Source organism: Mus caroli, chromosome 1 (genome assembly GCF_900094665.2).
Source record: "Mus caroli chromosome 1, CAROLI_EIJ_v1.1, whole genome shotgun sequence".
NCBI classification, from domain to species: domain Eukaryota; kingdom Metazoa; phylum Chordata; class Mammalia; order Rodentia; family Muridae; genus Mus; species Mus caroli.
Window position 1 is genome coordinate 40,804,049 of NC_034570.1, and position 24,660 is coordinate 40,828,708.

At 37.9% G+C, this 24,660-nt stretch overlaps 2 protein-coding genes across 4 annotated transcripts in view; both read right to left on the minus strand.

Moving 5' to 3' along the window:
* Positions 1–480: 480 nt before the first annotated feature.
* Osgepl1 (O-sialoglycoprotein endopeptidase like 1) lies at positions 481–13,337 on the minus strand. Its single transcript, XM_021161384.2, has 8 exons — positions 12,959–13,337; positions 11,722–11,965; positions 8,554–8,941; positions 6,602–6,955; positions 5,673–5,803; positions 5,316–5,387; positions 3,603–3,706; positions 481–817 (listed from the first exon to the last, which is right to left on the minus strand). Exons 2-7 carry the CDS (start codon positions 11,940–11,942, stop codon positions 3,628–3,630), a joined length of 1,245 nt encoding a protein of 414 aa, XP_021017043.1. The 5' UTR covers positions 11,943–11,965; positions 12,959–13,337; the 3' UTR covers positions 481–817; positions 3,603–3,627.
* Positions 13,338–18,490: 5,153 nt separating this feature from the next.
* The window catches only part of Ormdl1 (ORMDL sphingolipid biosynthesis regulator 1), a 16,574-nt gene continuing 10,404 nt past the window's right edge, over positions 18,491–24,660 (minus strand). For all 3 annotated transcript variants that reach the window (XM_021166066.2, XM_021166075.1, XM_029482511.1), the window contains exon 4: positions 18,491–19,868. In XM_021166066.2, the coding sequence (XP_021021725.1) occupies positions 19,733–19,868 (136 nt within the window). In that variant the 3' untranslated portion in view covers positions 18,491–19,732. The remainder of the gene's footprint in view (positions 19,869–24,660) is intronic.

The window sequence follows — 24,660 nt, forward strand, 5'->3', positions numbered from 1 at the left end:
AGTAAGAAAGCAGGAACTGTAAGAAGAATGCAGGACTGGGGGACGGTCCAGTGCTTAAGAACAACTACTGATCTTTTTTAGAAGGCCCGAGTTTAATTTGCAGCATCCATATACAGCTCACAGCTTCCTGTAATTCCAGCTCTGGGGGATGTGATACCCTTGTCTAGCCTCAGTGCTCCCCCTCCTCTTTCCTACACATACATGAAATTCCTTAAAAAAAAAAAGAGAGAGAGAAAATGAATGTTTATTCAAGAGTATCTGTAGAAAGCTGGTACATGTTTTAGTTAGGCAAAGAAAATAAGTAATCAGACTATATTTAGGGCACTTGATTTGAGAGATGTTTAAGTGCAGCCTTCTTACTTCCAGGGAAAGAGCACCGACAGAAAGCAAGACCTAAAATCCAACCAAGAGATTCCCTGACTTTATTACCTCCAGTGACTAACGTCAAGGAGCTCTTCAGAACAACACACAAGGCCAGTATTTCCCACAACATTTTTTTATTTCTATCTGGAGTTTCATCAGATATCATAAATGTATCAAGACCAAGAATAGTGTTTTTGAACAAACTTGGGAAAGATGAACAGAACGCCAACCCAGACCCTGTAGAAAGCCAATAATTAAAAACAAAAAACAAAAAACATTTGAAACACGAAATGATTCTTGACTTTTTTTTTTTCCAAAACATACTGTTTATTGTGGTAAAATACACAGCATCTTCAGGGGATGGCATTTGTGTTGTTCGAATGGACGTTGTTTGTACTGAGTAGGTTTTCTTCCCAGAGTTTCATATGGAATTGAATTGCATGTCAGTTATTGCCTGAAAAAAAAGTAGAATTTATATATAGAATGCTTGTACTTATACCTATATTTATCAACTGTCATGAGTAGAATAATACATATTATATTTGTGTGTATCTATATATCCATAATATGTTTCAAGAGTTAGAAACATTATGAGTTGGTATGCTTAGTTAAAAGCCCACATATTAACACTTAATACAACACCTAAGCTGTCAAATAATAAGTATTTTAAATGTGTGTAACATCTGTAAAACCACGAAATGTACAATGTCTAAGTACTCATAGTAGCATCTGAAATCACTACTCTTAAGGTACACAGGGAGTATCATTAAAACATATGAAAACTAGAGTTGTCCCGTTATCTATAGGAAGTAACCTTGCTTTGATCTGGAAAACAAATAAAATAAAATCCCTCAACAAACCAGAATTTAAAAGAAAGAAAGAACACAAAATATACAACCACACCAAAAACCACAGGACACAAGCAAAAGACAAGTAAAACCAAAAAATGCCTAAACAAGGGCATGAGGCCTACCTACCCTTATATGAGGTTTATATATCCAGTAAGACTCCACTGGAGAAAAATTGTTTGTTGCAAGTGGATGTCAGTTAAGACAGCTTCTTGGTTAGAGATGGGAGTTTATGTTCACTTTCATATCTCAGGACTGTGGCCCCATCTGGCTTGAACCTGTGCAGGCCCTACACGTGCTGCCACATCCCTGAGGTTATAGATATGTGCATCAGTCCTGTTGCATCTGGAGGCCACTGTTTCCATACCTGCTGGCTCTTACAAATGTTCTGCCTTGCCTTTGGCATAGCTTCTAGAACCTTAAGTGGAGGATGTTCTTAACTCTTAAAAAATTATTTTTTATCACTCTGTTGTTTCCTTTTAAGATTATAGACAAGAAAAGCCTCAAGATAACATCCCAAGCTTTATCAGTGGAACCGGACCTTTAGCCAAGGACCTGGGAGATTCATGCAAGAGGTTTGCTAAGACTCAATCCAGTGTGAGCTAGACATGCCTGAGCCACAGAGTGAGACTCTGTCTCAAATGAATATATTCATAATATATACTTCAGTAAATTTTCTTCCATAATTTATGTGTACTGATTGTAGTATCCATAGGAAAATATCTGTTAATTCATAATCACATACGAAATGCAAATCCAAATGTAAGGTGTGAGTTCATGAGCTAGTTGTTGCATTTACTTATTATTTCTTCACCCTCACCCTGTCATTCAACAGCCATCTAACAACCAAGAATACAAATCACCCTCATCCTGTCATCCAACAGCCATCTAATGACCAAGAATACAAAGGCTATTTCCAGATGCTCTATTTTAAAAAGGAAAATAGGAGATCATAACAAAGTTGAACAAAAAAATTACTTATGGAACTCTCTGAGAAGAAAGTTAGGTTAAATCAGGACTAAGACTAGAAATGTTCCCATTCTAATCAAGAATGATGGGTACATAGCTGTAATTCTACTGTTGAAATGCTGAGGCAGAAGGATCCAGAGAGTTGAAGGTCAGCATGCTATAAAGTGAGTCACCTGAAGAAGGCTTTGTTCTATGCTAAATTTTTATCTTTACTTTATGGCTTTTCAATAAAACCTGTTACCAGAGATAAGAAAGTGCACACAATTAACAAATTATTTGAGTGCAGAGGGCATAATATGAACCTCTAGTGGCAAGAAAATGAAGATCATTCTTTTTAAAATTTACTTTTTGTATTCCACATGTGTGCCTGGTGCCTGTGGAGGTCAGAAAAGGGTGTTGGATTCCCTGGAACTGGAGTTATGGATAGTTGTGAGCTGCCATGCGGGTGCTGGGTCCTCTACAAGAACAAGAAGTACTCTTAACAACCAAGTCATCTCCCTCGCCCAAGTAGCTCTGTACTTCGAGCCCCAAACAGGATGTAGTTACTTTACTCAGAAAAATAATCAATGGTAAACTTAGTGTCTGCAGTACCAAGTTTCAAACAAAATTATCCAAACAAACCTTTCTTATCTCATTTATTTTCATCTTAGTAAATATAATTAAATACATTAAAGAAGTCAGTGTATTGTAGTAGTCAAAAGCTAGCTTCCATTCTTCTTATTTGAGAAATGGGGAAACGATATCAAATCCATGATAAGAGGCCGGGAATGAAAATAACTACTACATTTTCCCTGAGGATTTTCTTTCTTCATCTGCCAACATTAGTAAATCCGTCGCCCTTTGGTTTCATCGTTCTTTTTTTGTTTTTTAATTATGAAAAAGCCATTCTTTCATTCTTTTGCAAAACTGTAACATGCAATTATTGTCTGTGGGAAGAAAAGGAACCCTTTTTTTTTTTTTTTTAAGAGTCTTGGCCTTGGGCTTAGAGAGAGAACTCAGTAGGTAAAGGGCTTGCCTTACAACTATGACCCCAAGTTCAATCCCCAGAAACTACGTGCCATTGGCGGCATGGGGCATGGCAGTGTAACCTTACAATCCCAGTGATGGGGCAGTGGAGATGGAGGATTCCTGAGCTTCCCGGGGCTCCCTGTGCAGTCTCTCCCAGTGTTATTGGCAAAGCTCCAAGACAACGAGAAGCCTGGACTCAAAGGAGGTTAGACAGCATCCTGAATGTGATGCTTGGATTGTGAACCACTCCCTGCTACCATGCACACACATACACTGGTGCACATGCACACCCACATGCCCCTACAGGACTATGTATATACACACACAAATATAACGATTTGATGCCTAATGAACATATTTAACATAATTTGATGCCAATACCTTAAAACTTAACTTTATTGTTTAAAATATTACCTGTAGAGACCTTTAAAATCACAAATCAAAGTGCCATTTTTAATCGTGGTACTTTTATGGCAGCTTCTGCAACTTCTCTGGATATGTCTACTCCAAGAGGACATCTGTATAAAAATCAGAGGACACATGACTTTATACTTGCTTTACAACCCATCCCGACTTGTACACATTACCTGCTTGCAGTTTGGACAACATTAGGAATAATGGAGAGTCAGCCCAGGTGGTTACTCTTCCCCATACACAAACCTGAACAATGCAGAACAATGCCTCATTCTTAAGGAACCTTAATTTTGAGGTATACTTGCAAGTCATACTGCTCAAAAGTACTGTAAATTAGTAAGCTTAAATCAAAATGAATGCTGGGCCCATGTAGTTAGTTCAATGGTACAGTGTAAGTTTAGGCACATGTAAAGCCTTGGATTTCACAAACTATCAAACAACAAAAATACAAATGGAAAAAAATCCTTAAAATGAAATATAAACAACAACAAAAGATGTCATAGACAATAAAGGTCAAAATGGTAACAGTATTTTAACAGAAAATATCAAGTCTTGGCTTGTTTATATTTTCAGAGGTCCCTTGGTCTCCATTACTTTTCAGAGTTCACAAGCTGGTCTGTCCGTTTCAACTTTCCCTTGCACTTTTAGACTGGAGAGCTTTTTACCTCTCATTCATGTTGTCTAGTCTTCCTCAGTAAGGAAAAGCAAAATCGCAGATTTCCACTTTTTTATGATATTGCTCAAGGTAAGACTTTAAGCTGACCACAGCTGGACAGAGCCTTGACACGGCCACAAGGGGGACAACTGGACCAGGCAGTATTATCTGAGGTTAAGCTGCCATGTTAAGTGATTCCTTGAGATACTGCCCTAAACTCTAGTTATCCACAATCCACATTAACAATGCTCCTGCAGCACAACTCTCTGGTGCTGACAAGTTCAAAATAACAGAAAGAACAATGTTCAAATATAACCATGTCAAGTTATGAAACATAATTGTCCTATATTATTCCCAGACAAAATTGGACAGAATTTGATACCAAATTAAGAAACTTTGCTCTTGGAACTATGGTTTGAGAGGAAATAAGGCTTAGAGTGAACAGCTGCCTTCTGGCTTATTCTCATCTATCCTGTAGGATCAGGTCTGTAACCCCGTCTCTTATCTGGATGTTATCTTCATGGCTCCCTTAAGTCTGCTAATACACCTACTGTCCATAGATATGTCAAGAATTACAAAAGTACTGCTCATGGAGATGGTTTCTTTTCTTTGTGTATGTGTGTAGACTTGACTGTATGCACGAACACTATCTGTACGTGGCCGTGGAGGTCAGGATGCTGATCCCCTAGAACTGGAGTTAAGTGTAGCCGTGAGCCACTGTGCGGGTACTGGAAACAGAATCTTACAGTAAGAGCAGGAAGAACTCTTAACTACTAAGCCATCTCTCCAGCCCTGAAATGTGTTCTTTTCTGATAAGAAATAAAACAATATATCATCTTTATTTATGACCTGCAGAGATAAGCCATAACTCATATAGCTTGTTAACATTTTTATAATTTGGATCTGTAGCAGGAATATTTATCAATTATTTCTCAACTACGTTCATGAAACCCAATAATCTTCCTTAAAGTACCACCAGAACGTCAACAAAAACTTCATACATATAAAAAATACTCATCTATCTCTTTTATAGTTTGTATAAATGTGATACTACATACTTTGGCTCATATCGGATGTCTTCTACATCATGTAAAATGCCCAAGCCAGCACGTAATCGTTCAATTCCATTCCTAAATGATAAAAATCATTGAAACAACATAAGGTTTTTTGTTTGTTTGCTTGTTTGTTTGTTTTTTTGACACAGGGTTTCTCTGTATAGTTCTGGCTGTCCTGGAACTCACTTTGTAGACCAGGCTGTCCTCGAACTCAGAAATCTGCCTGCCTCTGCCTCTGCTGGAATTAAAGGCGTGCGCCACCATGCCCGGCTCAACATAAGGTTTAAGGAAAGGAAATTTAGGAGCTGCTAATGACTATTTTTAGGATAACAACTAAATCCCATATATCCTGTGGTTTACCATGCAATCATGATGCCATTGTCAGTGCACAGTCTTGGAGGGGGACACAACAACGTGCACTGTGTTGCATTTGCGACAATTTCCAATGCTTTTCGGATGTACAAGTTACTTGCAACACCTCCAGATACAACCTGAAAATAGTGGGACAATGAGTATTAACAGCTGTCACATAGAGATATAAACCAAGCTGTTATCTAAACTCAGGGAACAAAACCAGCTTCACCCAACAAGAAACTATGACATTTGGGGTTAATGTAATAAGGGATATATTTGCATAATAGAAATTTGCAGATAGTAATCACAGTTTCAATGCCAGCATGTATTCATTGCTAGCATTTAAAGGTATTTTTTATTATTAGAAAGTGTCCCTGCAACATTTGCAATCATAATATACCAATATTTTAGACTGCATTTTGTGCTTTATTGTTAGTCATTGAGCTACTCAGCTCTTAAGAAACCATTATCTTTAACACTCATTTTTAATATTCCATTTTCAAATTCCCAAATTTATACATTTCATTAGTTTATAATTTTCAAAGTAAGATTTAAGACCTATTATGTAGGAAGGATATCAAGACTTGTAAGCACATTTAAAGAGATTTAATTAAAAGATGGGAGATGGTAGCCTACCTTAATAAAAATAGTAACCACAATGGTTATTGTGGTTTCTTTTTATACAGAAAGTACAATAAAATTCAGAGAGAAATGTAGCCTGGGATTTTTTTAGTACAGGCTGTAGATATGCCCCATAAAGATGTTATGTTTATATTCACAGTGATTATACATTGTTTTTATTCTGTATTGTTCCATGCTGTCTGTATGAGACACAAGGACCAATTCATTCTAAATATGAAGTCAACTAGATTCTTGGGGGTAAAAAACAGACTGGAAAGTATACTATTACTACCAGGGGAGAGGACAAAGCTTACTAGTACTGCGTTAGCTGGAGATAGCAAATTTTTCTGCTTGCAAAACAGAATAGCACGATGTGTTCTTTTCGCAAGGTGGCACGCTGTTGCATGCTGTACCGCAGCGGCAATGTCTGCAGCTGATGACAGGATTTGCCCCTTCTCAATGCCTTCTTCTTTTTCCTTGTGTGTTATTAGCTTATCAGTAACATGTTGAAGTCCCGTAAAAGAAAAATCGCAATTCTTAGCATTCTGCATAGGTGGATTGATAGTAAAATGGAATCGATTTCCTTCTTTGGCCAAATGTTCTATAGCTTTTCCACCACTCATTGTAGAACATTCTGGATGTTTGATTAAAGAAAGTCTTCTTGCCACCTATTAAAAACAAGCATTTAAAGTTTTTTTCATAAAATATATTTTGACTGCAAATTATTAAGAAAAAGATAACCCACTATTGACCAAGTCAGTTTCAAACCAGAAGAGATATAGGGATGGTTCAAAATATGCAAGCCAATACACGTAATAAGTAACATTAAGAAAATAAGGACATAACATATGAGCCATAGGCTACACATTTTAAAACTGTAAGATATAAAGATAATGAATAAAAAAATTCCTTCTAAAATCCTGAATGAATCCAGAGCATCTGCTCATTTCAGGAACCATGCAACTCCTCTCTGCAATAAACTGACCAGCAGGGTCCAAGTACTGCTTCCCTAGACTCTCTTGTACAGGGACTGGAAAATTAAAGTGGAGATGGTTATTTAATGCTGAACTTTGAAAATAAGAATCTGTCTGGGTGGGCAAAGGGCAGCCTGGTCTGCAGAGCAAGATACAGGACAGCCAAGACTAAACGGAGAAACTTACTTCCAAAAACCAAATAAACAAATGAGCAAACAAGTAAATTACCTATTTTTTCCCTCTATCATTTTATTTATGGTAGTAGGTTCCATATTACTAAAAGAAAACTGTTGTGATGTTAAGCAATTATGCAGTTGACCTTAACCTTACTATGCAGACCAAGCAGGCCTTGAACTCAGCAATCCACCTGCCTCTGCTTCCCAAGTGCTGAGATTAAAGGCATGGACTGCCATCCCTCGTCCCTATCTCTGAATACCTTTAGGTTATGTTATGTTATTTATTTAGGTTTTTCGTGATAGGGTTTCTCTGTATAGCNCTGGCTGTCCTGGAACTCACTTTGTAGACCAGGCTGGCCTCGAACTCAGAAATCCACCTGCCTCTGCCTCATGAGTGCAGGGATTAAAAGCGTGTGCCACCATGCCTGGCACACCTTTATATTTTTGCAGCATGCTAGTTTCCCAAACACTTTCACAAGAAGTATTTGACTAAATATATACCAACACCTGGAAACTCTTTGAGCTTTTACATATAAATGTAAAATTCTTATTTCATTAAATGGCTAAAAATTACAAAATTGAGATGGACATAGTGGTGACTCACATCTATCATGCCAGCACATGGGAGGCTGAAGCAGGAGGATCACTGTGAGTTTTGAGTCTAGCATGGGTTACAGAATGAAACCTATCTAAAAGAAAAAGATTTAAAGTTATTACAATTCTTAGCGTTTTGTGTTTTGTTTTGTTTTGCTCTCTGTTGCCCTGGCTGTCCTAGAGCTCACTATGTAGACCTGGGTGGCTTCAAACTCAGAGCTCCACATGCCTCTTGTCTCCCAGGAGCTATCATTCAAGATGTGCCCCACTAAGCTTTGCCACAACTCTTAATTTTTAAGACAAGACATTGCTGCATGGCCCAGGTTTGCATCACACTCATTTAAAGGCCAAGGTTGGGCCTTGAATTTGTAGTCTACACTGCTACCCCCACCAAGCCTTTGGTAGTAATTTTTAAAAATAGTTTTTTAAGTCTACTTAGGTAATGTTCTGAATTGCCTGGGTGAGTAGTCTGCAGACTGGCAGCAGCACCGGAAGGAAAGGAGAAGATCCCAGGAAGCGTACCTTGTCAAGCATGTCGCCTGGCGCTATGTCCAAAGACTTCCCAAGGAGGAGGAAATCGGAAACACCTTGGACTAACGCCAACAGGCAGTGACCGCCAGAAATCAAAAGAACTAAAAAAGGAAATTCTACTTTATTGGTGAGCCTAATAGTCAGTGCGTGAGCCTCCATGTGATGAATCGGGATGAATGGCTTTTTAAACCGATTTACTAGCTGTAAGCTAAAGGATAAGCCAACTCCCAAGCTCAGGGCCAGTCCTGGTTTGATGGTAGCTGCGATTGCTGAGAGATCGCTTGGGGTGACTCTACTGGCAGAGAGAGTTTCTTCTACTACTCGTTGAATATTTTCTCTGTGAAGCTGTTGAGCTACTGGAGGAACAATCCCACCTGTTCTGAAACAAAAAGACAGTCTTTAAAAAAACTAGGAAAGAAAATGTTACATCTGAAGGCATTCTCCCAAGTGAATCACTGTAGAAAGCACATTGTGTGCTTTATAATGTAAGTCCAATAAGAGTTCAATATTGTTGCAGACTTTTCATGCTGTGTTCAAAACCCCTGAGTTTACTTCTGATGAATGACGTCACCAGAATAGCATTATAAAGCATTTCAAATGGGTCATAAACAAAGGAAGGACAGGCTAATCCATTTAGCTCAAACCAACACTTTTGAGGTGAGAATTTCAGAAATTACTGCAAGAGTAATTTGTCAAAAGTAACTATATGTTAAACTCGACAAGAGAATATGAGGAGTCCAGGCATCAAAGATAACTCATATTTGGTAGGGATGACTGGGAGAAGAAGAAAATAAAACAGTGAGAAATATGAAGACAGTTTTGTGAAGATGAGTTTATTTTTAAACACAGTACACTTGAGGTCACACCAGGACAGGAGATAGCTTACAATCCTAAAATAAAGTTTGGGAATTTAGTGCTCAGAGTTAGCAGTTGGGATTTTGGGTCTATGTGGGACAGCGGTTGATCACACAAATGCTAAGAATTAGCAGGGAGGGTTGGGAATACAGCTCAGTGGTAAAGGGCTTGTCTAACATACTCAGGGCCTTGCATTCAGTCTCGAGCATGGGAAAGACAACAGGTGGAACTTGGCCAGCAACAGATACAGTAGCATATAACTGGTTTACCGTCTGTCACAGGGTCTGTAAGATTTACCTCTGGTCTGAACACATCACTGCAAAATATCTGCCACTTTAAGACTAGGTGGATAATTTCTATACAGATATGAAAATGCTGACAACATTCAATAAACACTTAGTTACTACTTTATATACTTATTTGTCTCAGAGTCATTTGAGTTTCAAGGCTCATTTAAAAAAATCTAGTACGCAATTTACACTTTTTAGATTACATTTTTATTTATTTAGGGGAGGGCTGGTGAATGTAGAGGTGGTAAGAGAACAACCTGCAGAGTCAGTGTCCTCCTTCTACCATGTGAAGTTCCAGGGGCTGAACTCTGGTCAGGAGGGACCTTTACTAACGAGCTATTTCACTTGCCCTTAACATTCAATTTTACCTTAGTCTCCACACTTAATGTTTAGTTTAGTAACACTTTTACTGCCACCACCAAATTCAAAGTCTCTTTACTTTTCTAGCTGTGTCTTTTGATTCTTGGAGACCATCACAGATTGTGATGTCAGAAAACACTAGAAAGCAATATGCTGACTGGTTTTTTCCCCATATCGAAATATTTGATTGGAATTTGGGAGTTTGAATGTTTGAGTTCAAGTCCTTTCCTCCCATTCATTTCTTCCTTCTTATAGCCATTTCATGCCTTCTTTGGTGTTTTTTCAATAAAAATTATGCTAAACAATAAAGACAAATAATGAGTAAAGCGGTGGCCTTATTCTCCAATAACTAATGAGAACACATTTTATAATCATGTTTTAATTTGTATAAAGAATGCAGATGATTAGGGAATTGTTTAAATTTGAGGTTAGAGTCTAGGCAAGGGGCAAGGGAGGATTGAACTAAGTTGATGAGGAAGGAGAGAACTGTGTCAAGCAGGACTTGAGGGTTATATTTACAACAGCTGGATGGCTGACTTGGATAGGAAGTGGCAAGGAAAAAGTGGTCTGAAAGACGGGACATGCTAGCAACCAGTGCCTTACTATTACACTTCCTACACTACCCTGCAATGATCTCCTCACTGTGTTGACAGGAACAGAACTGCTATTAGTAATGGCTACATTGTATTGAACCACTTAAATTTGTCAAAAACTACAGAAGTGTGCTAAAATAATTCACATTTATTTACATTTACTACATTGGCATTATGATTATCTGGATTTTATAGTCAAGAAAGCTGAAAAAAATGCATGGTCTCAGTGTGACAGATTATGAAACTACACATCAGCCTGAGGCAAGCAAGTAGAGACGACAGGTGAAACTCCCACCTGATTTTGGAGTAATCTAAAAACACAAACTAGAGATTATGTTTAAAATGTGGATTTCCACTTTCTTTTGAAAATTATGATACTCTAATCATTTTAAATTTTACATTCTTGAGTGACAATTGGTTAAAGCTAAGTATATTTTACACTTTATATCCAGTCCAATTGTTTAAGTTACCAGTCCTCTGGTCATTTGCAAACAGCTGGTTTTATAAACCCAAGCTTAATACAACAATGTCTTAAGTACTATGTGAATTATATGTGTACATGTGAATAGTTTTTTTTTTTTTTTAAACTATCAGATGATGCTTTCCTGGGACTGCTGTTGAAACCACAAAACATATATACAGGGGGAAAAGGCATCATTGAGAAAAACATCAGAAAATTTATTAGTTCTGGGAATGGTTATTGCTTCCTTCTGTTATAAGGATTGGCAAATGTTGAGACCCTACTGTGAACTGGGGAAGCCTTAAAAGCCAAGACAAGGTATGAGATATTTCTACAGCAGGTTTTGGTTTGTCTGTTGTTTTCTTTTTTGAGACAAGTCTCACTGAGTGGCACTGGCTGGCCTGGAACATCTGCCTACCTCTGCAGTGCTGGTATTAAAGGTGTGTACCATAAGGCATAGTTATTTATTGTGGTACTTAGTGGTCTTACACAATAGAAAATAATTTAACTATTACATTTTGACTTTTATACATGATAAATGGAAGAGTGGTGACATTCTTCTTTAAAAAGGCGGGAAATGACCCAAATCTTTGCTACTTACTTCAGATGAACCTGAGTTTGGGAGTGCAGCGCTTCCCCCAGCACATTCCCAGTTTCATCCACCACAGCAGCTCCTGTGTCATCACAGCTGGTTTCAATTCCCAGGACCAGTTTATGACAAGAGAGAGTTCTGGGATGAACAGTAAATCTTCTTAAAAATCCATAAACTTTACTCTTTGGGGGCTTGGGAATAGCTCCTGCTGTCTTTCTTAACATTAGCATATTTGTTACTCTACAAATACTTCCTAGAAAAGAATTACAGAAATATTATGTCATTTGCAAAGTATTCATTTATTTAAACAAAATAATGAATATTATCTTATTTTTTAAGTAGGCAGACTTACAAAATTTTAAGAACATTTGTAAAAACATCAAAATCGTTTAGAGGTCCTAGAAATCACTAGATATAAATAAACCAAATTTTGCAAGAGAAAAATGAGAAGCATATAAAATGATTAATGTATCAAGTTGAGCACCCCCAAAGTCAGACTCTAAAGCGCTCTACCACCTGAGTTGTTAGTGGAGACACAAAAAGTACTAAAAACATTATTGTATAAAATTGCCTTAGCTGTGTTTACAGTATGCAAATGAAACACGAATTTCACATCTATACCTGGATTTCATCCTCAGATTGGTCACGAATATGGCACATCTCAAAATTAAAAAAAAAAATTTTTTTTTTGAAATTTGGAACACTTCTGGTCCAGGCATTTTGGGTAAACCATGCTCAACACCGCACTTTATACAACAGTTAATGTTATAGTATAATAGTTAAGTGGACAGTCCTACTTAGAATGATGTTAAAAATTAAAGGCAAATAGATCAAATTAAAAATAAAGGCCTCCCATTTATTGACCTCCCCTCCCCCAGATAATAAGAGTGTACTGCATTTGGACAGTTTATTAAAATATATGCTCACGAATCAGAATTTAATTTTGTATTTTGGAAGCAAGCCCTCTCATAAAGTTCACTGTAAAAAAACCAAGCAAAAAACCCCAGCATCTCAGCAAAGACAACTGTAAACACTTATCCAATCTTCGGATTCACATCTCCACTTTTTGTAATAGGTTCACCACCCAAACCTCTTCCTAAACCCTTCTCCCCACATCAACTCCTCCCCAAAAGGTAGCAATCCATCACTAAACATAAACACTCTAGTATTCCCACACTGCAAGACGTGTGGAATGAGCAAAACTGGGGTTAGGAATACAGTGAACGCGTCAACTGGGAAAGCAGACCTGCAGTGACTGGGCTGAGAGTAAACTACGCGCAGATTTCAGTCGTGAGCTCCCACAGCCTCTCCAGAAGAATTAGTTTTGGACAACACAGCTGGAATCTGTTGCTGGAAAGCAACGGAGTCTTTGTTGGTGGTGAGCAAAAGCTTGGGACAGGAAAGACGCGTGCGCGAGCAGTCTCCATTCCCCTTCTTGAGAAACTGCGGGCGCCTGCACTACTCAGGCGCCCGGAAGTGACGTCGCCGTCCTTGGGTCGGCGGCCCTTCTCTTGTCTCAGTAAAGAAATGCTTAAAGGCTTCTTATAGCCCCAGGCGTTCCTGCCAGGTTTGTGAATACCAGGACTTTTACTAAATCACGCTAATAGCCACTCATGAAAAGGTATCCAGATTCAGTAGATCTCACTGTGCCCACACTATGCCGCATTTAAGGAAAGGGTTCTGCCCTCCGTTAGAACTTTGCTGCCACCAAGAGAAAAAGGGTAGGATTTACTGTCATTCTATTTTAGGAAAGCTGTCACCAGACTTAAAAGGTAGTGGCCTGAGAAACCTTCCATTTTCATGGGGAAAGGATTTTCATCAGAAGTCAGAACACCCGCAAAAACAGCACTTGATTCTCAGTGAAGTGTATTTGGTTGTACCGTTTAAACAACTGCTCCATTTATCATCCCAAGTGAAGCACCCGTGGCATTCTATAGCCCCAGATTACTAGGTCAGCTGTCAACTTTCTGTATAGCATGTACTTGTTAGTACAATCAAATGGATGCATTCCAAATCTTTCCTCTCTACCTAAACTTTAAAACTGTAGCAAGCAAAGGCTTTACAATGCAAGGCTGGGAAGGGCTTGGATCTTTGCTTTGATGAGTTAAAAAACCACCACCACCACCAGCACCAGCACCAGCACCAGCACCAGGTAAATCTTATCACAGACTTATACTAAACTCTAGGAGAAGGTGCTAGTAAATTCATAATTACAATATTGAACTTACTTTAAAAAAATGAGACTTTTTTTTCAACCTGTGACAATAAAGTAACAATTTTGTGCCAGCCAGGTCAGGAGCACATCCAGGAGATACTGTGCTTCGGTGGCCTCATTTACAGATAATTGGGCTGCTAAATTTGAATGAATTTAGTCACAAGAGTTAAGTGCCTCTGACTAACACTAGAATGGGCCAGGGCAACCTTGAGTCTGGAACCTGTTTGGTTAAATGCCAGAAGACAAACTCATTTTTAACCGTCAGGTGAATTTAATAGGAAGAATTTTACAATACTTATACCTTACGTGTTCCACTTAGATGCATGTACATGTGTATGAAATATTATTAAAATCTATGATTCAGGTTCTTGCAATGTTGTCCAGAACTCCCGGACTTCCTTTTGTAAGCCTCCACAGTAACTGGGACTACAAATACCCACTCCTGTAGGCCTACCTGGACTTTATCACACATTCATCCAGACTGTTCCTCTATGGCAGGTACTTTCTTAGTTGTGAGAGCTAAAAGCTTAAGATTAACCCTCGACCTTCAATGCAAGTAACTGAAACGTAGAAAACTGGAAATGCACACAAAGTGGAGTAACCTGGAGAAGGCTGAGTGGTTTGAATGGCTGTATCTGTAGCCTGGCAAGATCATGACCTAATTCCTGGGTTTCTGCATCTGATTCCTTTCCAGGCTTTGGCTTGGAAGTGACTGGACTCTAGATCACTGAGTCACACATCACAAATTGCTAGAACACCATTTAAAAGCCATCAGAACTTGTTACTTTTTTAACTTGTGAAAAATGTAATGATGTTGGAGCTAGGATAGTGAGTCTGCTGGTCTCTCATCTTTGTTTTCAATAAACCACAATGAAGATCAAAAGAAGATTATATGCAGAGGATGAAAGCAGTAGATATAAATTTAGTGCTCTTGATGGCCAATATTTCAAGGTTGAGGAATTGCTTCCCACTTGAGTCACATACCAGTCTCAAATCAGTCATGCATCCTATGGCCACCTGCCTTTCTCCTTTCCAGTCTTCTTTAATAAGCAATTCCATCTTTGACGTGAGAAAAATCCTTGTACTGTAGGAAATACTGTTCGTCTGGTTTCATTTTTAAAGGATTTTTCTCTTACGTTTGCTGAGGTAGTATACTTACTTTACAACTTGTCCTTCAGGTTATCTTCTTATGGCAAAAGATAGAGAATACATGGTCTGAAGAACCCTTGTTTATAGTCTTCACTACCATTGATCTCCAAAAGTCATCTTCCCAAACTAAAATTTAGTAGCTGGTAAACATTAATACTTCAATCTTGGCAACAACTATTCTCCTTTGTTTTTATGAATGTAAGTGGAAATCATAACCACATTTGTCGTGTTGTGACTACTTCATAGGGTCTTTGAGGTTATCTGTTGTCTACCATATATCAAAATTCCCTTTTAAACATAGAATCACATATTATTGCATACCTGCGTTATTTTATCCATTCCTTTTGATGTGGGCATGTCAACTTGTGGCTATTGTGAAGAATGCGGCTGTGGACATGTATGTTCATACATTCATGTTCCTGCTTTTACTTCTTTCAGATCTATACTTTGTTAGTAAGTTTTTCATTGTTGTCATGAAGAACACTTTCAAAGGATGAAAGGGNGTTTGGGCTCATCATTCCTGACATTTCAGTTCATGTATGGCTGACTTCATTGCTTTTAGGACTGTGATCAGGTGGAAAACCATGATGGGAGCACATGGAAGAAGACCATGCTCACTTCACTGTTAGGTGAGAAACAATAAATAAGGAGAACCATGCTGTAGACAGGATCTGCGACCCCGGGGACCTACTCTGAATAGGCTCTATCTCCTAGGAACAGCTTGCATGGCAATCAAGCCTTTAGAACTGACCTTTGGAAGAACATTTTAGATCCACAACAAACAAAGCAGAACTGTTGAATCAAGAAAATGTAACTTCTGAGGAAGCTCCCCACTCTCCAAGTATGTAGAGGCCATGCATACTTGGAGCAGGGAAGGGAGAGAGTGAATCTCTACCCTCCTGAATGTTAACAGTGCAATGAGAGAAGCACATAGTTTGAGGAGAATTCATGAGAGGAACATCTGTTTCAAAGGATCTCTGTATTTTCCCAGGAAACAGTTAATATGTTAATAAATTTTTTCACCAATTTTAAATGTAGAAGATGAAGGAAAACACTCAAACATTTATCCTCATGATAATATGGTCAACCAAAATACAAACTACTTGAAAAATCTGTTCTGCAAAGTAAAAAATAAGACTGACAATACAGCTATTTACATGGAAAAAATAATTTTATTCATTTTAGGATGTTACTTTTTAATTGTAATTTTTATGTTTTGAGACTTTTAATAAATATATACTTATGCAAAATGAAAAGGCAAAGACAATTTAGCTTGTATGTTAAATTTAAAATTATAGAGAAAGTTAGCTAGGCATAGTGGTGCACCCTGTAATCTCAACATTCAGGACTCAAAGGAGGAGGATTTACAATTCAACAGTAGGTAGATAAGATAGGCTAAAATTAACAAGATAGATTTTGACAAGAAAAACTCTTATCTTTGGTTTAGTAAACCCATTTTGTTAAGTGTATGAAGGGGAAAGCCATCACCTGATAGCTCATGTTGAAGATCTGAGGTTTTTGTGACCACAGAGTCAATCAGTGATGTGGCCATCAAATCAAAACAGCTGAGGTGGTAACAGAATGAAAAAAGAAAGTCTCATCTCATCACCTCTTGTATCTAGCTTGCACTCTATACAATAAAAAACAAAGTGTTCTTAGAGCAATCCTGCAAGTGGGAGAAATGTGAGACTGTATGTTATGGGCAATGGTAACTGCTGTAGTAAGGCTTATTCAATACTGTTAACAGTTTAAACCAGCAGCTGGAGAGTGAACTGATGCAGTGTAAGAATTACAATCTTTAAGTACTTTTCTAACTTAGTGCTGTGCCATCACATATCTATTAGGGTAACTCACATAGATANTTTGTCAGTAGCTGTTTTTATGCTCTCTTAGAATCTANAGTTTGGTAGACAGAAACACCATAAACCAAAAACCCAAAAAGAAATGTGACATGTCAAAACCACACAGGAGTCACCTTGGAAAAACATACAGCAGTGAAAACTGCCATGAAAGAAATAGGAAAGCATTGTCAAGTCTCCACTACCATTCTTAAGCTACACTGACAGGCCAGAGAGATGGTGCAGGGGTAAAAGACGCACATCAAAGCTCCATTCCAAGCACCCTAGTGAGACAACTCAAACCCTGCAACTCAAGCTTCAGGAGATGGAACACCCCCTACTGGCCTCTGCAGGCACTACACTCCTGTACAACCCCACACAATCATAATTAAAATCTTTGAAAGATCTGCTGTGAGTGCTGAAATTAGCGGCGCATTTACACGGAAGTTGCCAGAGTGCCTCCTGACTCCATTAGATTTCATTAGGTTTCATTGTTGCTGTGACAGTGTGACCTTGCACTCGCAGCAAGTGACCCTCCTCCCCTAGCCTGGCAAATGCTGAGGTTATAGGCATGGGCCACTGCATCCAGATTAGGACAGTTATGTCTCAAATAGTTAAAGTACACATTTATGAAACTGGCATTTTTCAGGTTTAACACAACCATTCAACTGGAGGTTCAGGCCACATTACAGAATCGCTTCATTTTCTTCTTTCTCCAACAGTGTCTCATCCATGAAGTGCACATTTGACCATTTACCATTTTACATGCTCCTGATTAGTCTGAGTTACTGTTTGGCTGCAGTCGCTTCCCAACTATTCTGTTTTCTATTCTCAGCTTATTTTCAACAGCAGTCAGTGAGCTGTGAATAAAATGAATCCCTCATTTTTTTTGTGTAACTTTTTCACGCTGCCATTCCCCTTTCTCTTTTCCCTGTGCCAGTGGCTTTCTTGAGTTTCCTCAAACACATTTCTGGAGTTCAAGAATCCATTACTACTTTCCACTTCTTATTCAGCAGTATTCAGATGTATTCAAATGCTGTAGGTGTGCTACATGTTAATGTCCACGCATCCATTACCTCCCACCCTCCATGGTATTCCTCACTTCCTCAAGTACCTGTAAGCACCTCTACAGAAGGCACACACTTTTCTCATTTACAAACTCTGTAGTCTAAAACAGCATAACCAAGCCAGCCCTCATATAGCTACGAATAAATATTTTGAAAGCATTGAAAGTAGAAAGCACAGAAAATGGGAAGAGAAATTCCTATTTCTAAGTATGTGTAAAAATACAGGTTTTCAAAAATGAAGTTAAACTGGGCAGTTAAATTAATTAAAGCTCATGCCTCTAATTCCAGCACTCAGGAGACAAAGGCAGGTGGATCTCTCTGAGTTTGAGGCCATCCTGGTCTACAGAACAAGTTCTAGGACAGCCAGAGCTATACACAGAGACCCTGTCTTTAAAAGAAAAGAATAAAGAAAAAATGTACTTAAACAGAGGAACATTTTTAGCTAATTTTATAAATCTGAAAAGTGTCAGTGTAGTTGTGATGACTGTCTTGGAAAACTTAAAATAATCTTACACCAAAGAAAACTTTTTATTAAAGCATCAATTCCCAGTTATTTAAAGATACACAAGAAAAGGCAAACATACAAAGGCGGTATCAAACAAGTGATTTCTAAATTCAGTACTTTTGAGATATGAAACAATGATCACTACCCTTAACTCTGTGTATTGCCACAATCGATTTATAAGTTGGTCGACAACTGTCCTCACTCTTAAGTTCCTGAGTTTTTCAGCTTTATATCACTTTAGAAAGGCATTTACTTCTCTTTATACAATGAGTGCTAGCAACTATAGGAAGCTTCCCCAAGTCACAAGAATTCAATATAGTTGTTGCTGTGAATATAGGGACCATTTTGGGTCATCTACACTGAGACTCATACATTTACAGGAACTATTAATGGGCAAACCAAACTGTGGGGATGGAGAGTAAGAGACTAAGACAGAGAATTCATAACTTAGGTCTCCTCACACTAGCTCGCCCCATCTTGCATTTCCTTTTTTGAAGAAAGATAGACTTAACCAACTAAACAATAATTTTCAGCTACTCAAGACCTGAAGTGCTTGAAGTAAGTTATTCTCTTAATTGGTTTGGCAGCTTTGCTTCTGGAAAAGCAGTAAAACCTACTTTGTTCCAAAATGAGCACGTTGACTCAGAGCCTTGACTGTATGATGCCTATCTTCTTCTCTTAGAGCAAGAAATGAAGACAAAACCCTCACAAACCCTGTAATGTAATAAATGCAAACATTACCTCATTTATCAATGCACAATACTAAGCCAGAAACCCGAGGACATATATTAGGTGTATGTCATACAAAGCAGACTGTGCACAGTAATAAGAACATGTACACAGGAGATTCTGCTTTCTAGAAGTCTGCTTCAACTGACTATGAACGAATGATTGGAATGTTCTTTCCCTAACATAATGCTCGCTCACTATAAGCTGGACCTAGTTTCTTACAAATCCCACATTTCCTTGGATTTAGTTACTGTACTCTTATCCTACTATCATCAAGTTATAAGCTGGGCCTGCCCAGCCTGCCTGCAAAGCCTCTCTCAGAAATATACCAAGCAAATTAGACAGAGGCATCCTTAAGTAGAGCACTTCAAGACAGCTATGAAGGAGAAGTACTTGGCCCTCCAATGTAAATACCTCTTATTTCACATTATCACAGAAACAGTGCCGTTCATTAACCACTCTTTCATTACAGGAAACCCAGTAGCTCTTAACAGTTCTCTTCAGTTGCACAAACATTTCAATACTTATTAATTCCAAAGATGCGAACACCATGAAGCTGTGGCATTTTGGGAATAAGTACACTCAGCAGAGAAGCTGTGTTTAGGATGAAGTGAGTCGGGTCATACTTTGTATAGAAACTTGCCAGAAAATATCTGCAGAGATAAAAAGGTAGAATACATAGAGTATCCCAAAATGAAATTACCTAGAATTGAAACACATTACAAAAGGGGTGAATATACACAAATGCCTAAAAATAAAATCATTTTGATACTAAAATAAAATGAAACCTTTTGGTTTGAGATTTAAAAAGTGGGGTGGACATCTGCATCTCTGCAGTGTGTGCAGGAACACACTGATGTCTGCCATGGTTGAGAGCAATGACTTTCAAATACATTTCACATGCCTAGGAGAGTTTAAGTGTAGGTCATGTACAACTCGTGCACAGCGTTGGAAACAAGCTTTTGTACATGCAGAAATCAGAATTGTTGAAAGAAAGACACATTCAGTTGCCCTTCTGACGTTATGATTGTCTTGCTATAGCAGAGCAGTCTACAGCCAGTCTATCTGGAAACCTGAAGGATTCAGGTGAAAATCCCATCTGGTTTGCTATTACAGGACTCAGGAAGATCTTCTCCTCTAGTTTTATCTCATAAAACAAGTTTTGTATAATTTGGCTAGAAAAGAACAGCTACCTCCACAAATGAAAACAAGCCAGAAAACTGTACACATCTATTTCAGAATTTACTAACATAAGAAATTCTATAGTCTTCCACTTAAACCATATTTCTCAGTTAAAAAACCATTTTATGTGTATGAATGTTTTGCCTGTATGTGTATCTGTGTACCACATGCATACCGGGTGCCTGCTGAGGACAGAGAAGGCCACTTGNTCTCCCTACCCCCAAAATGGAATTACAGACAGCTGTGACCAGCCATGAGGATGCTGGGACTTGAACTCAGGTCCTAAGGAAGAATAGCTAGTGCTTTTAACTGGTGAGAAATCTCTACAGCCCCTATTTCTCAATTTTTGCTGCAAAATCTTTCTTCATGCTTTTAAATACTTGAAGACTGTCTTATNCTTTCATCACTGAACAAAATGACTTTATCCACTGTATTCAGTAAGCCAACTAACTGACTTGTTGCTATTATCAGTTTAATTTATAATCAGATACATCTTGGCGTGTTTTCACCTTACCACACTTTCTTGTAATAAAAATTAATAACATCGTGTAGAGTATATGGAAATACCCCACTCTTAGATGACTCTCTGAGGAAATGCAATTTCAGGCAGAATCAGTATAAAACAGTTTATTTGCTAAGGTATATGAAATAGGCCTGGAATAGAAGACAAAGCTTCAGTTTCATCCAGGCTCATGAGTCAATTTAGTCATAATCTCTACCAATGTAACATATATGAATTTGTTCCTTTTTTCTTCCCTTTGAGATGGGGGTCTACGTAGCTCTAGCTGGCCTAGAACTTGATATGCAGACCAGGCTGTCCTCAAACCCATCTACGTCCACAGTACCAGGATTCAGGTTGTGCTACCCTAGCTGGCTTGAGTCTATTTCTTTATCCAAAAGTCTGTGGTAATAGCATGTACAAATTAAAGCAAATATGAGAGCACTTTTGAAAATGATCAGGGCTGGTGATTCAATTGACTTAGTCTGCAGGATGCCCTGGATCTGATCTCCAGTGCCACAAAAGGAAAAAGAAAAAAAAAAATCTATACTATATAGATGGCTTAAAAGTTACTTCTTTAGTTATACAAGGAATTTAATTAGAATATTTGAAATATAACTTTGCGTCAAAATAATATTTTGAAAACTAGGAAGACTATATATAGATAGATCTTGGTTGACTTTTTGGTATATTGCTAATTGAAAATTCATCATATGTCAAGAATTTTTATGTATATTATACTGCAGTCTATGTTTTACAGATGAGGTGCCTGAGACTTTTAAGAAAATGGCCAAAACAAAACCCATAAAACTCATAAGGGCCCGAGAAATATCCTAATTGTATTGTTTCTCTAGCATGTGCAAGAGCAATGCCACACAGCTTAAAACCAATAGAGCCCAAGTCTAGTCTTTATGCTTATTATTACGTTTCCTTCTGTTAGATTATAGAGACATTTTCTTTTTGAGTTTAATTTTTACATGTGACAAAACTCATTTCCAAAAAATTAAAAAGTCTGAAGGAGAAAAAGTTATTCCTTTAAGATCCTCTCTTGAAAATGTCCTTACTGTGAATGTATCTATCCAAAACTTACCTATCTTACAAAGTCTTTTCACCTAATTCAGACTACACTGATACTATCATGGATATAGTATTATGTATGAAGCTATAGTGTTAAAATTAAGTTATGTGTGATACATATCATGTACAAACTACTGTCATATTATAAGCCATCTGTGTACTTATGAACTCTTAAAACTCATAAAAAATATGTATTTATTTCTCAATTATACCTATATAGAGCCAAGGGAGAAAAGAGGAAATGGTATTTCATTTAGAATCAATTTGAGCAAAAGCACAAAAACAGGTAAAAACTGGGTTAGGAATAAAATATTCAAATTCGGGGAATAGAGATGTAGGTATTGAGAGGAAAGTAGAGTCCAACAGCTGTACAGTGTAGCTGACTTGTTCTTTAGAAACTCATGGTAAGTGCCACTAAGTCAGCTACCATCACTTCGATTTTTAGGGGAGGGGTTAGGTGTGGGGCACTGAGAAAAGCTCAATGTGGCCCAGCACAGGCTTCAACTGGCTACACAGGCATGACCAAGTTCTTGAACTTCCTGCCTTGACCTCCTGAGAGCTGGGAGTGCAAGTGTGCACCATCATGCCTGGTTTCATATGGTGCTGTGGATCAGACTCAAGGCCTTGTGCATGCTGGACAAGCCTTCTCCTGCTGAGCTTCATCCCCAGCCCAAGCAAACCAAGGTGAATGGATGATACAGAATTCAATCCATGTTAGTCTTACACTAAAGATCTGACCAAGCTTGAATTGAGCTATCAGAATAGTTGGGTAGTAATCTATAATTATCATCAGCAAAACATTCTTTAGGATGATATGTGATACAAAAAAGTGTACTCATAATTTCCTTAGAAGAAACAAAGACTCGAATGTTTTTAATCTGTGTATCTTAGAATGTTATATTCACTGATGAATAGTAGTATTTCTATCCATATTGATTCAAGTAAAAACTGGTTTCTTACCAATTGTTAAAAATTGTGCCTGTCCCTCATGACTCTACTTATTGCCTCTACTTGCTGATAAAAGTTCTTAATAAAAGTCAATTAAATCTGATAAATAAACACTATTTTCTTATCTAATGCATAATCTCTTAACACTTCTACCACTTACAGGATTATTGGAGAAATTGTGAAAAACTTCCGAGAAGATGTGAACTGTACTCCATAGTCCAGCTGTTCCCAGTGAGTTAGCAGCCTTGCTCTACCCTGATCCGGAGTCTCAAAAGGCGTTCCTTTTACTGCATGCAAAAACACATACATCCCCTGAAAAGCAAACATCAGAGGGAATCAAATGCAGAATGCATCCTGACAGTTAAGCATCATGATGGCTCTAGGCTATTTGTGAAAGAGTATATGATTTAAACTAACAAGTTAGGTTTTCATAAAACAGTGAAAAGTTGTGTTCAGTATCTGTGAAGTATAAAGCTTTCTGGGGCATGTTTCATTTGTGAAAACCAGTACATGGACAATCAACGGGAACATGTTCATTAAACAAATAGGAACGTTAACATATACTACTTCTATATTACTGCACTCTGCACAAGGACCCAGCCTAAATGCTCATCAACAGAATAGTGATAAGATAAAATGTGGTGTATATATACCATAATAGTTTTATTCACCACTAGTGAATGAACAAACAGGCGTGTGCTTGTGTGTGTTTCATAAAATTGACAAAAATAAGATAAATTGTAAAAGGGAAGGGATAACAAGAGGGTAATAAGAGAAAGATAAAATATTGCATTTTCTAACATATAAAATCTAGCTTTGAGTATATTTGCATATGGAGGACATGAAATGCAATGGGAAAAATATGCAACTATACATATGTTTCAAAAGAGCAAGGGTTGAAAGGGAGGAGGGCATGACAGAGGGCTACTGGGTAGAATTAACAGAACATGCATGTTTTCTCTCATATATAGAATGTAGATTTAGAAACATATATATGAAGTCAAAGCATAAGGGGGCTGTTGGGGGAGAAACTGGACGGTTGCAGGGGTATGGGGTAGGGCAGTATGAACAAGGCATTAGTATTTGTATGGTAGATGTCATAGTGAAACTCATTATTTTGCACATTGATTAAAAAAATTCATTGAAAATGTGTAATAAAATGTAATTTGCAGCAAGCCCTTTGCTGACTGAGCCGAGAAAGTGGACTGTTGGGTCTGTGTTCATTCAGAGATGATGCACCTAACCCTCAAGAAACTGAAGGCCCCAGGGAGTTTAGAGGTCAGGTAGGGTTGGGGATGGGGACAGCCATGTGGAGACCGGGGATAGGGAGGAGGTATGGGATGTGGAACAGCTGGAGGGTGGGTAAAATATAGAGTGTAAAAAAATTAATTAATTAAAAAAAACAATAAAAAAAAGAAAAAAGGAAAAAGAAGGTAATTCAGACAGAAAATTTATCCAGCAATACCTGAGCAGTTGTGGAAAAAACATATCTTTCAAAGTTCTTAACAGATATTTAGTGAGTGGCTTATGTGTAGAGGACCTAGAATATGTATGCATATGAAACAGAACAAGATGTATCTCTAGCCTGGGAAAGTCCACTTTTCTGAGGGCTGGTGAGACAAAAAAAAAAAAAAAAAAAAAAAAAAAGTTTAAGTAATGAGAGGTAGGGCAGAAACCTCTATATAACTCATACCCAGAATACTCCCCATTTAGGCGCATGCATAGACTTCGGCTCTTTT

Coding starts and splice junctions, on each gene's coding strand:
- Osgepl1 (XM_021161384.2), bottom strand. CDS start 11,942: ATGCTAATGTTAAGAAAGACAGCAGGAGCTATTCCCAAGCCCCCAAAG. Junction 6,956..8,553: donor CAGGCGACATGCTTGACAAG/GTACGCTTCCTG, acceptor TGTTTTTAATAG/GTGGCAAGAAGACTTTCTTT. Junction 3,707..5,315: donor GACATCCGATATGAGCCAAA/GTATGTAGTATC, acceptor ATTTTTATACAG/ATGTCCTCTTGGAGTAGACA.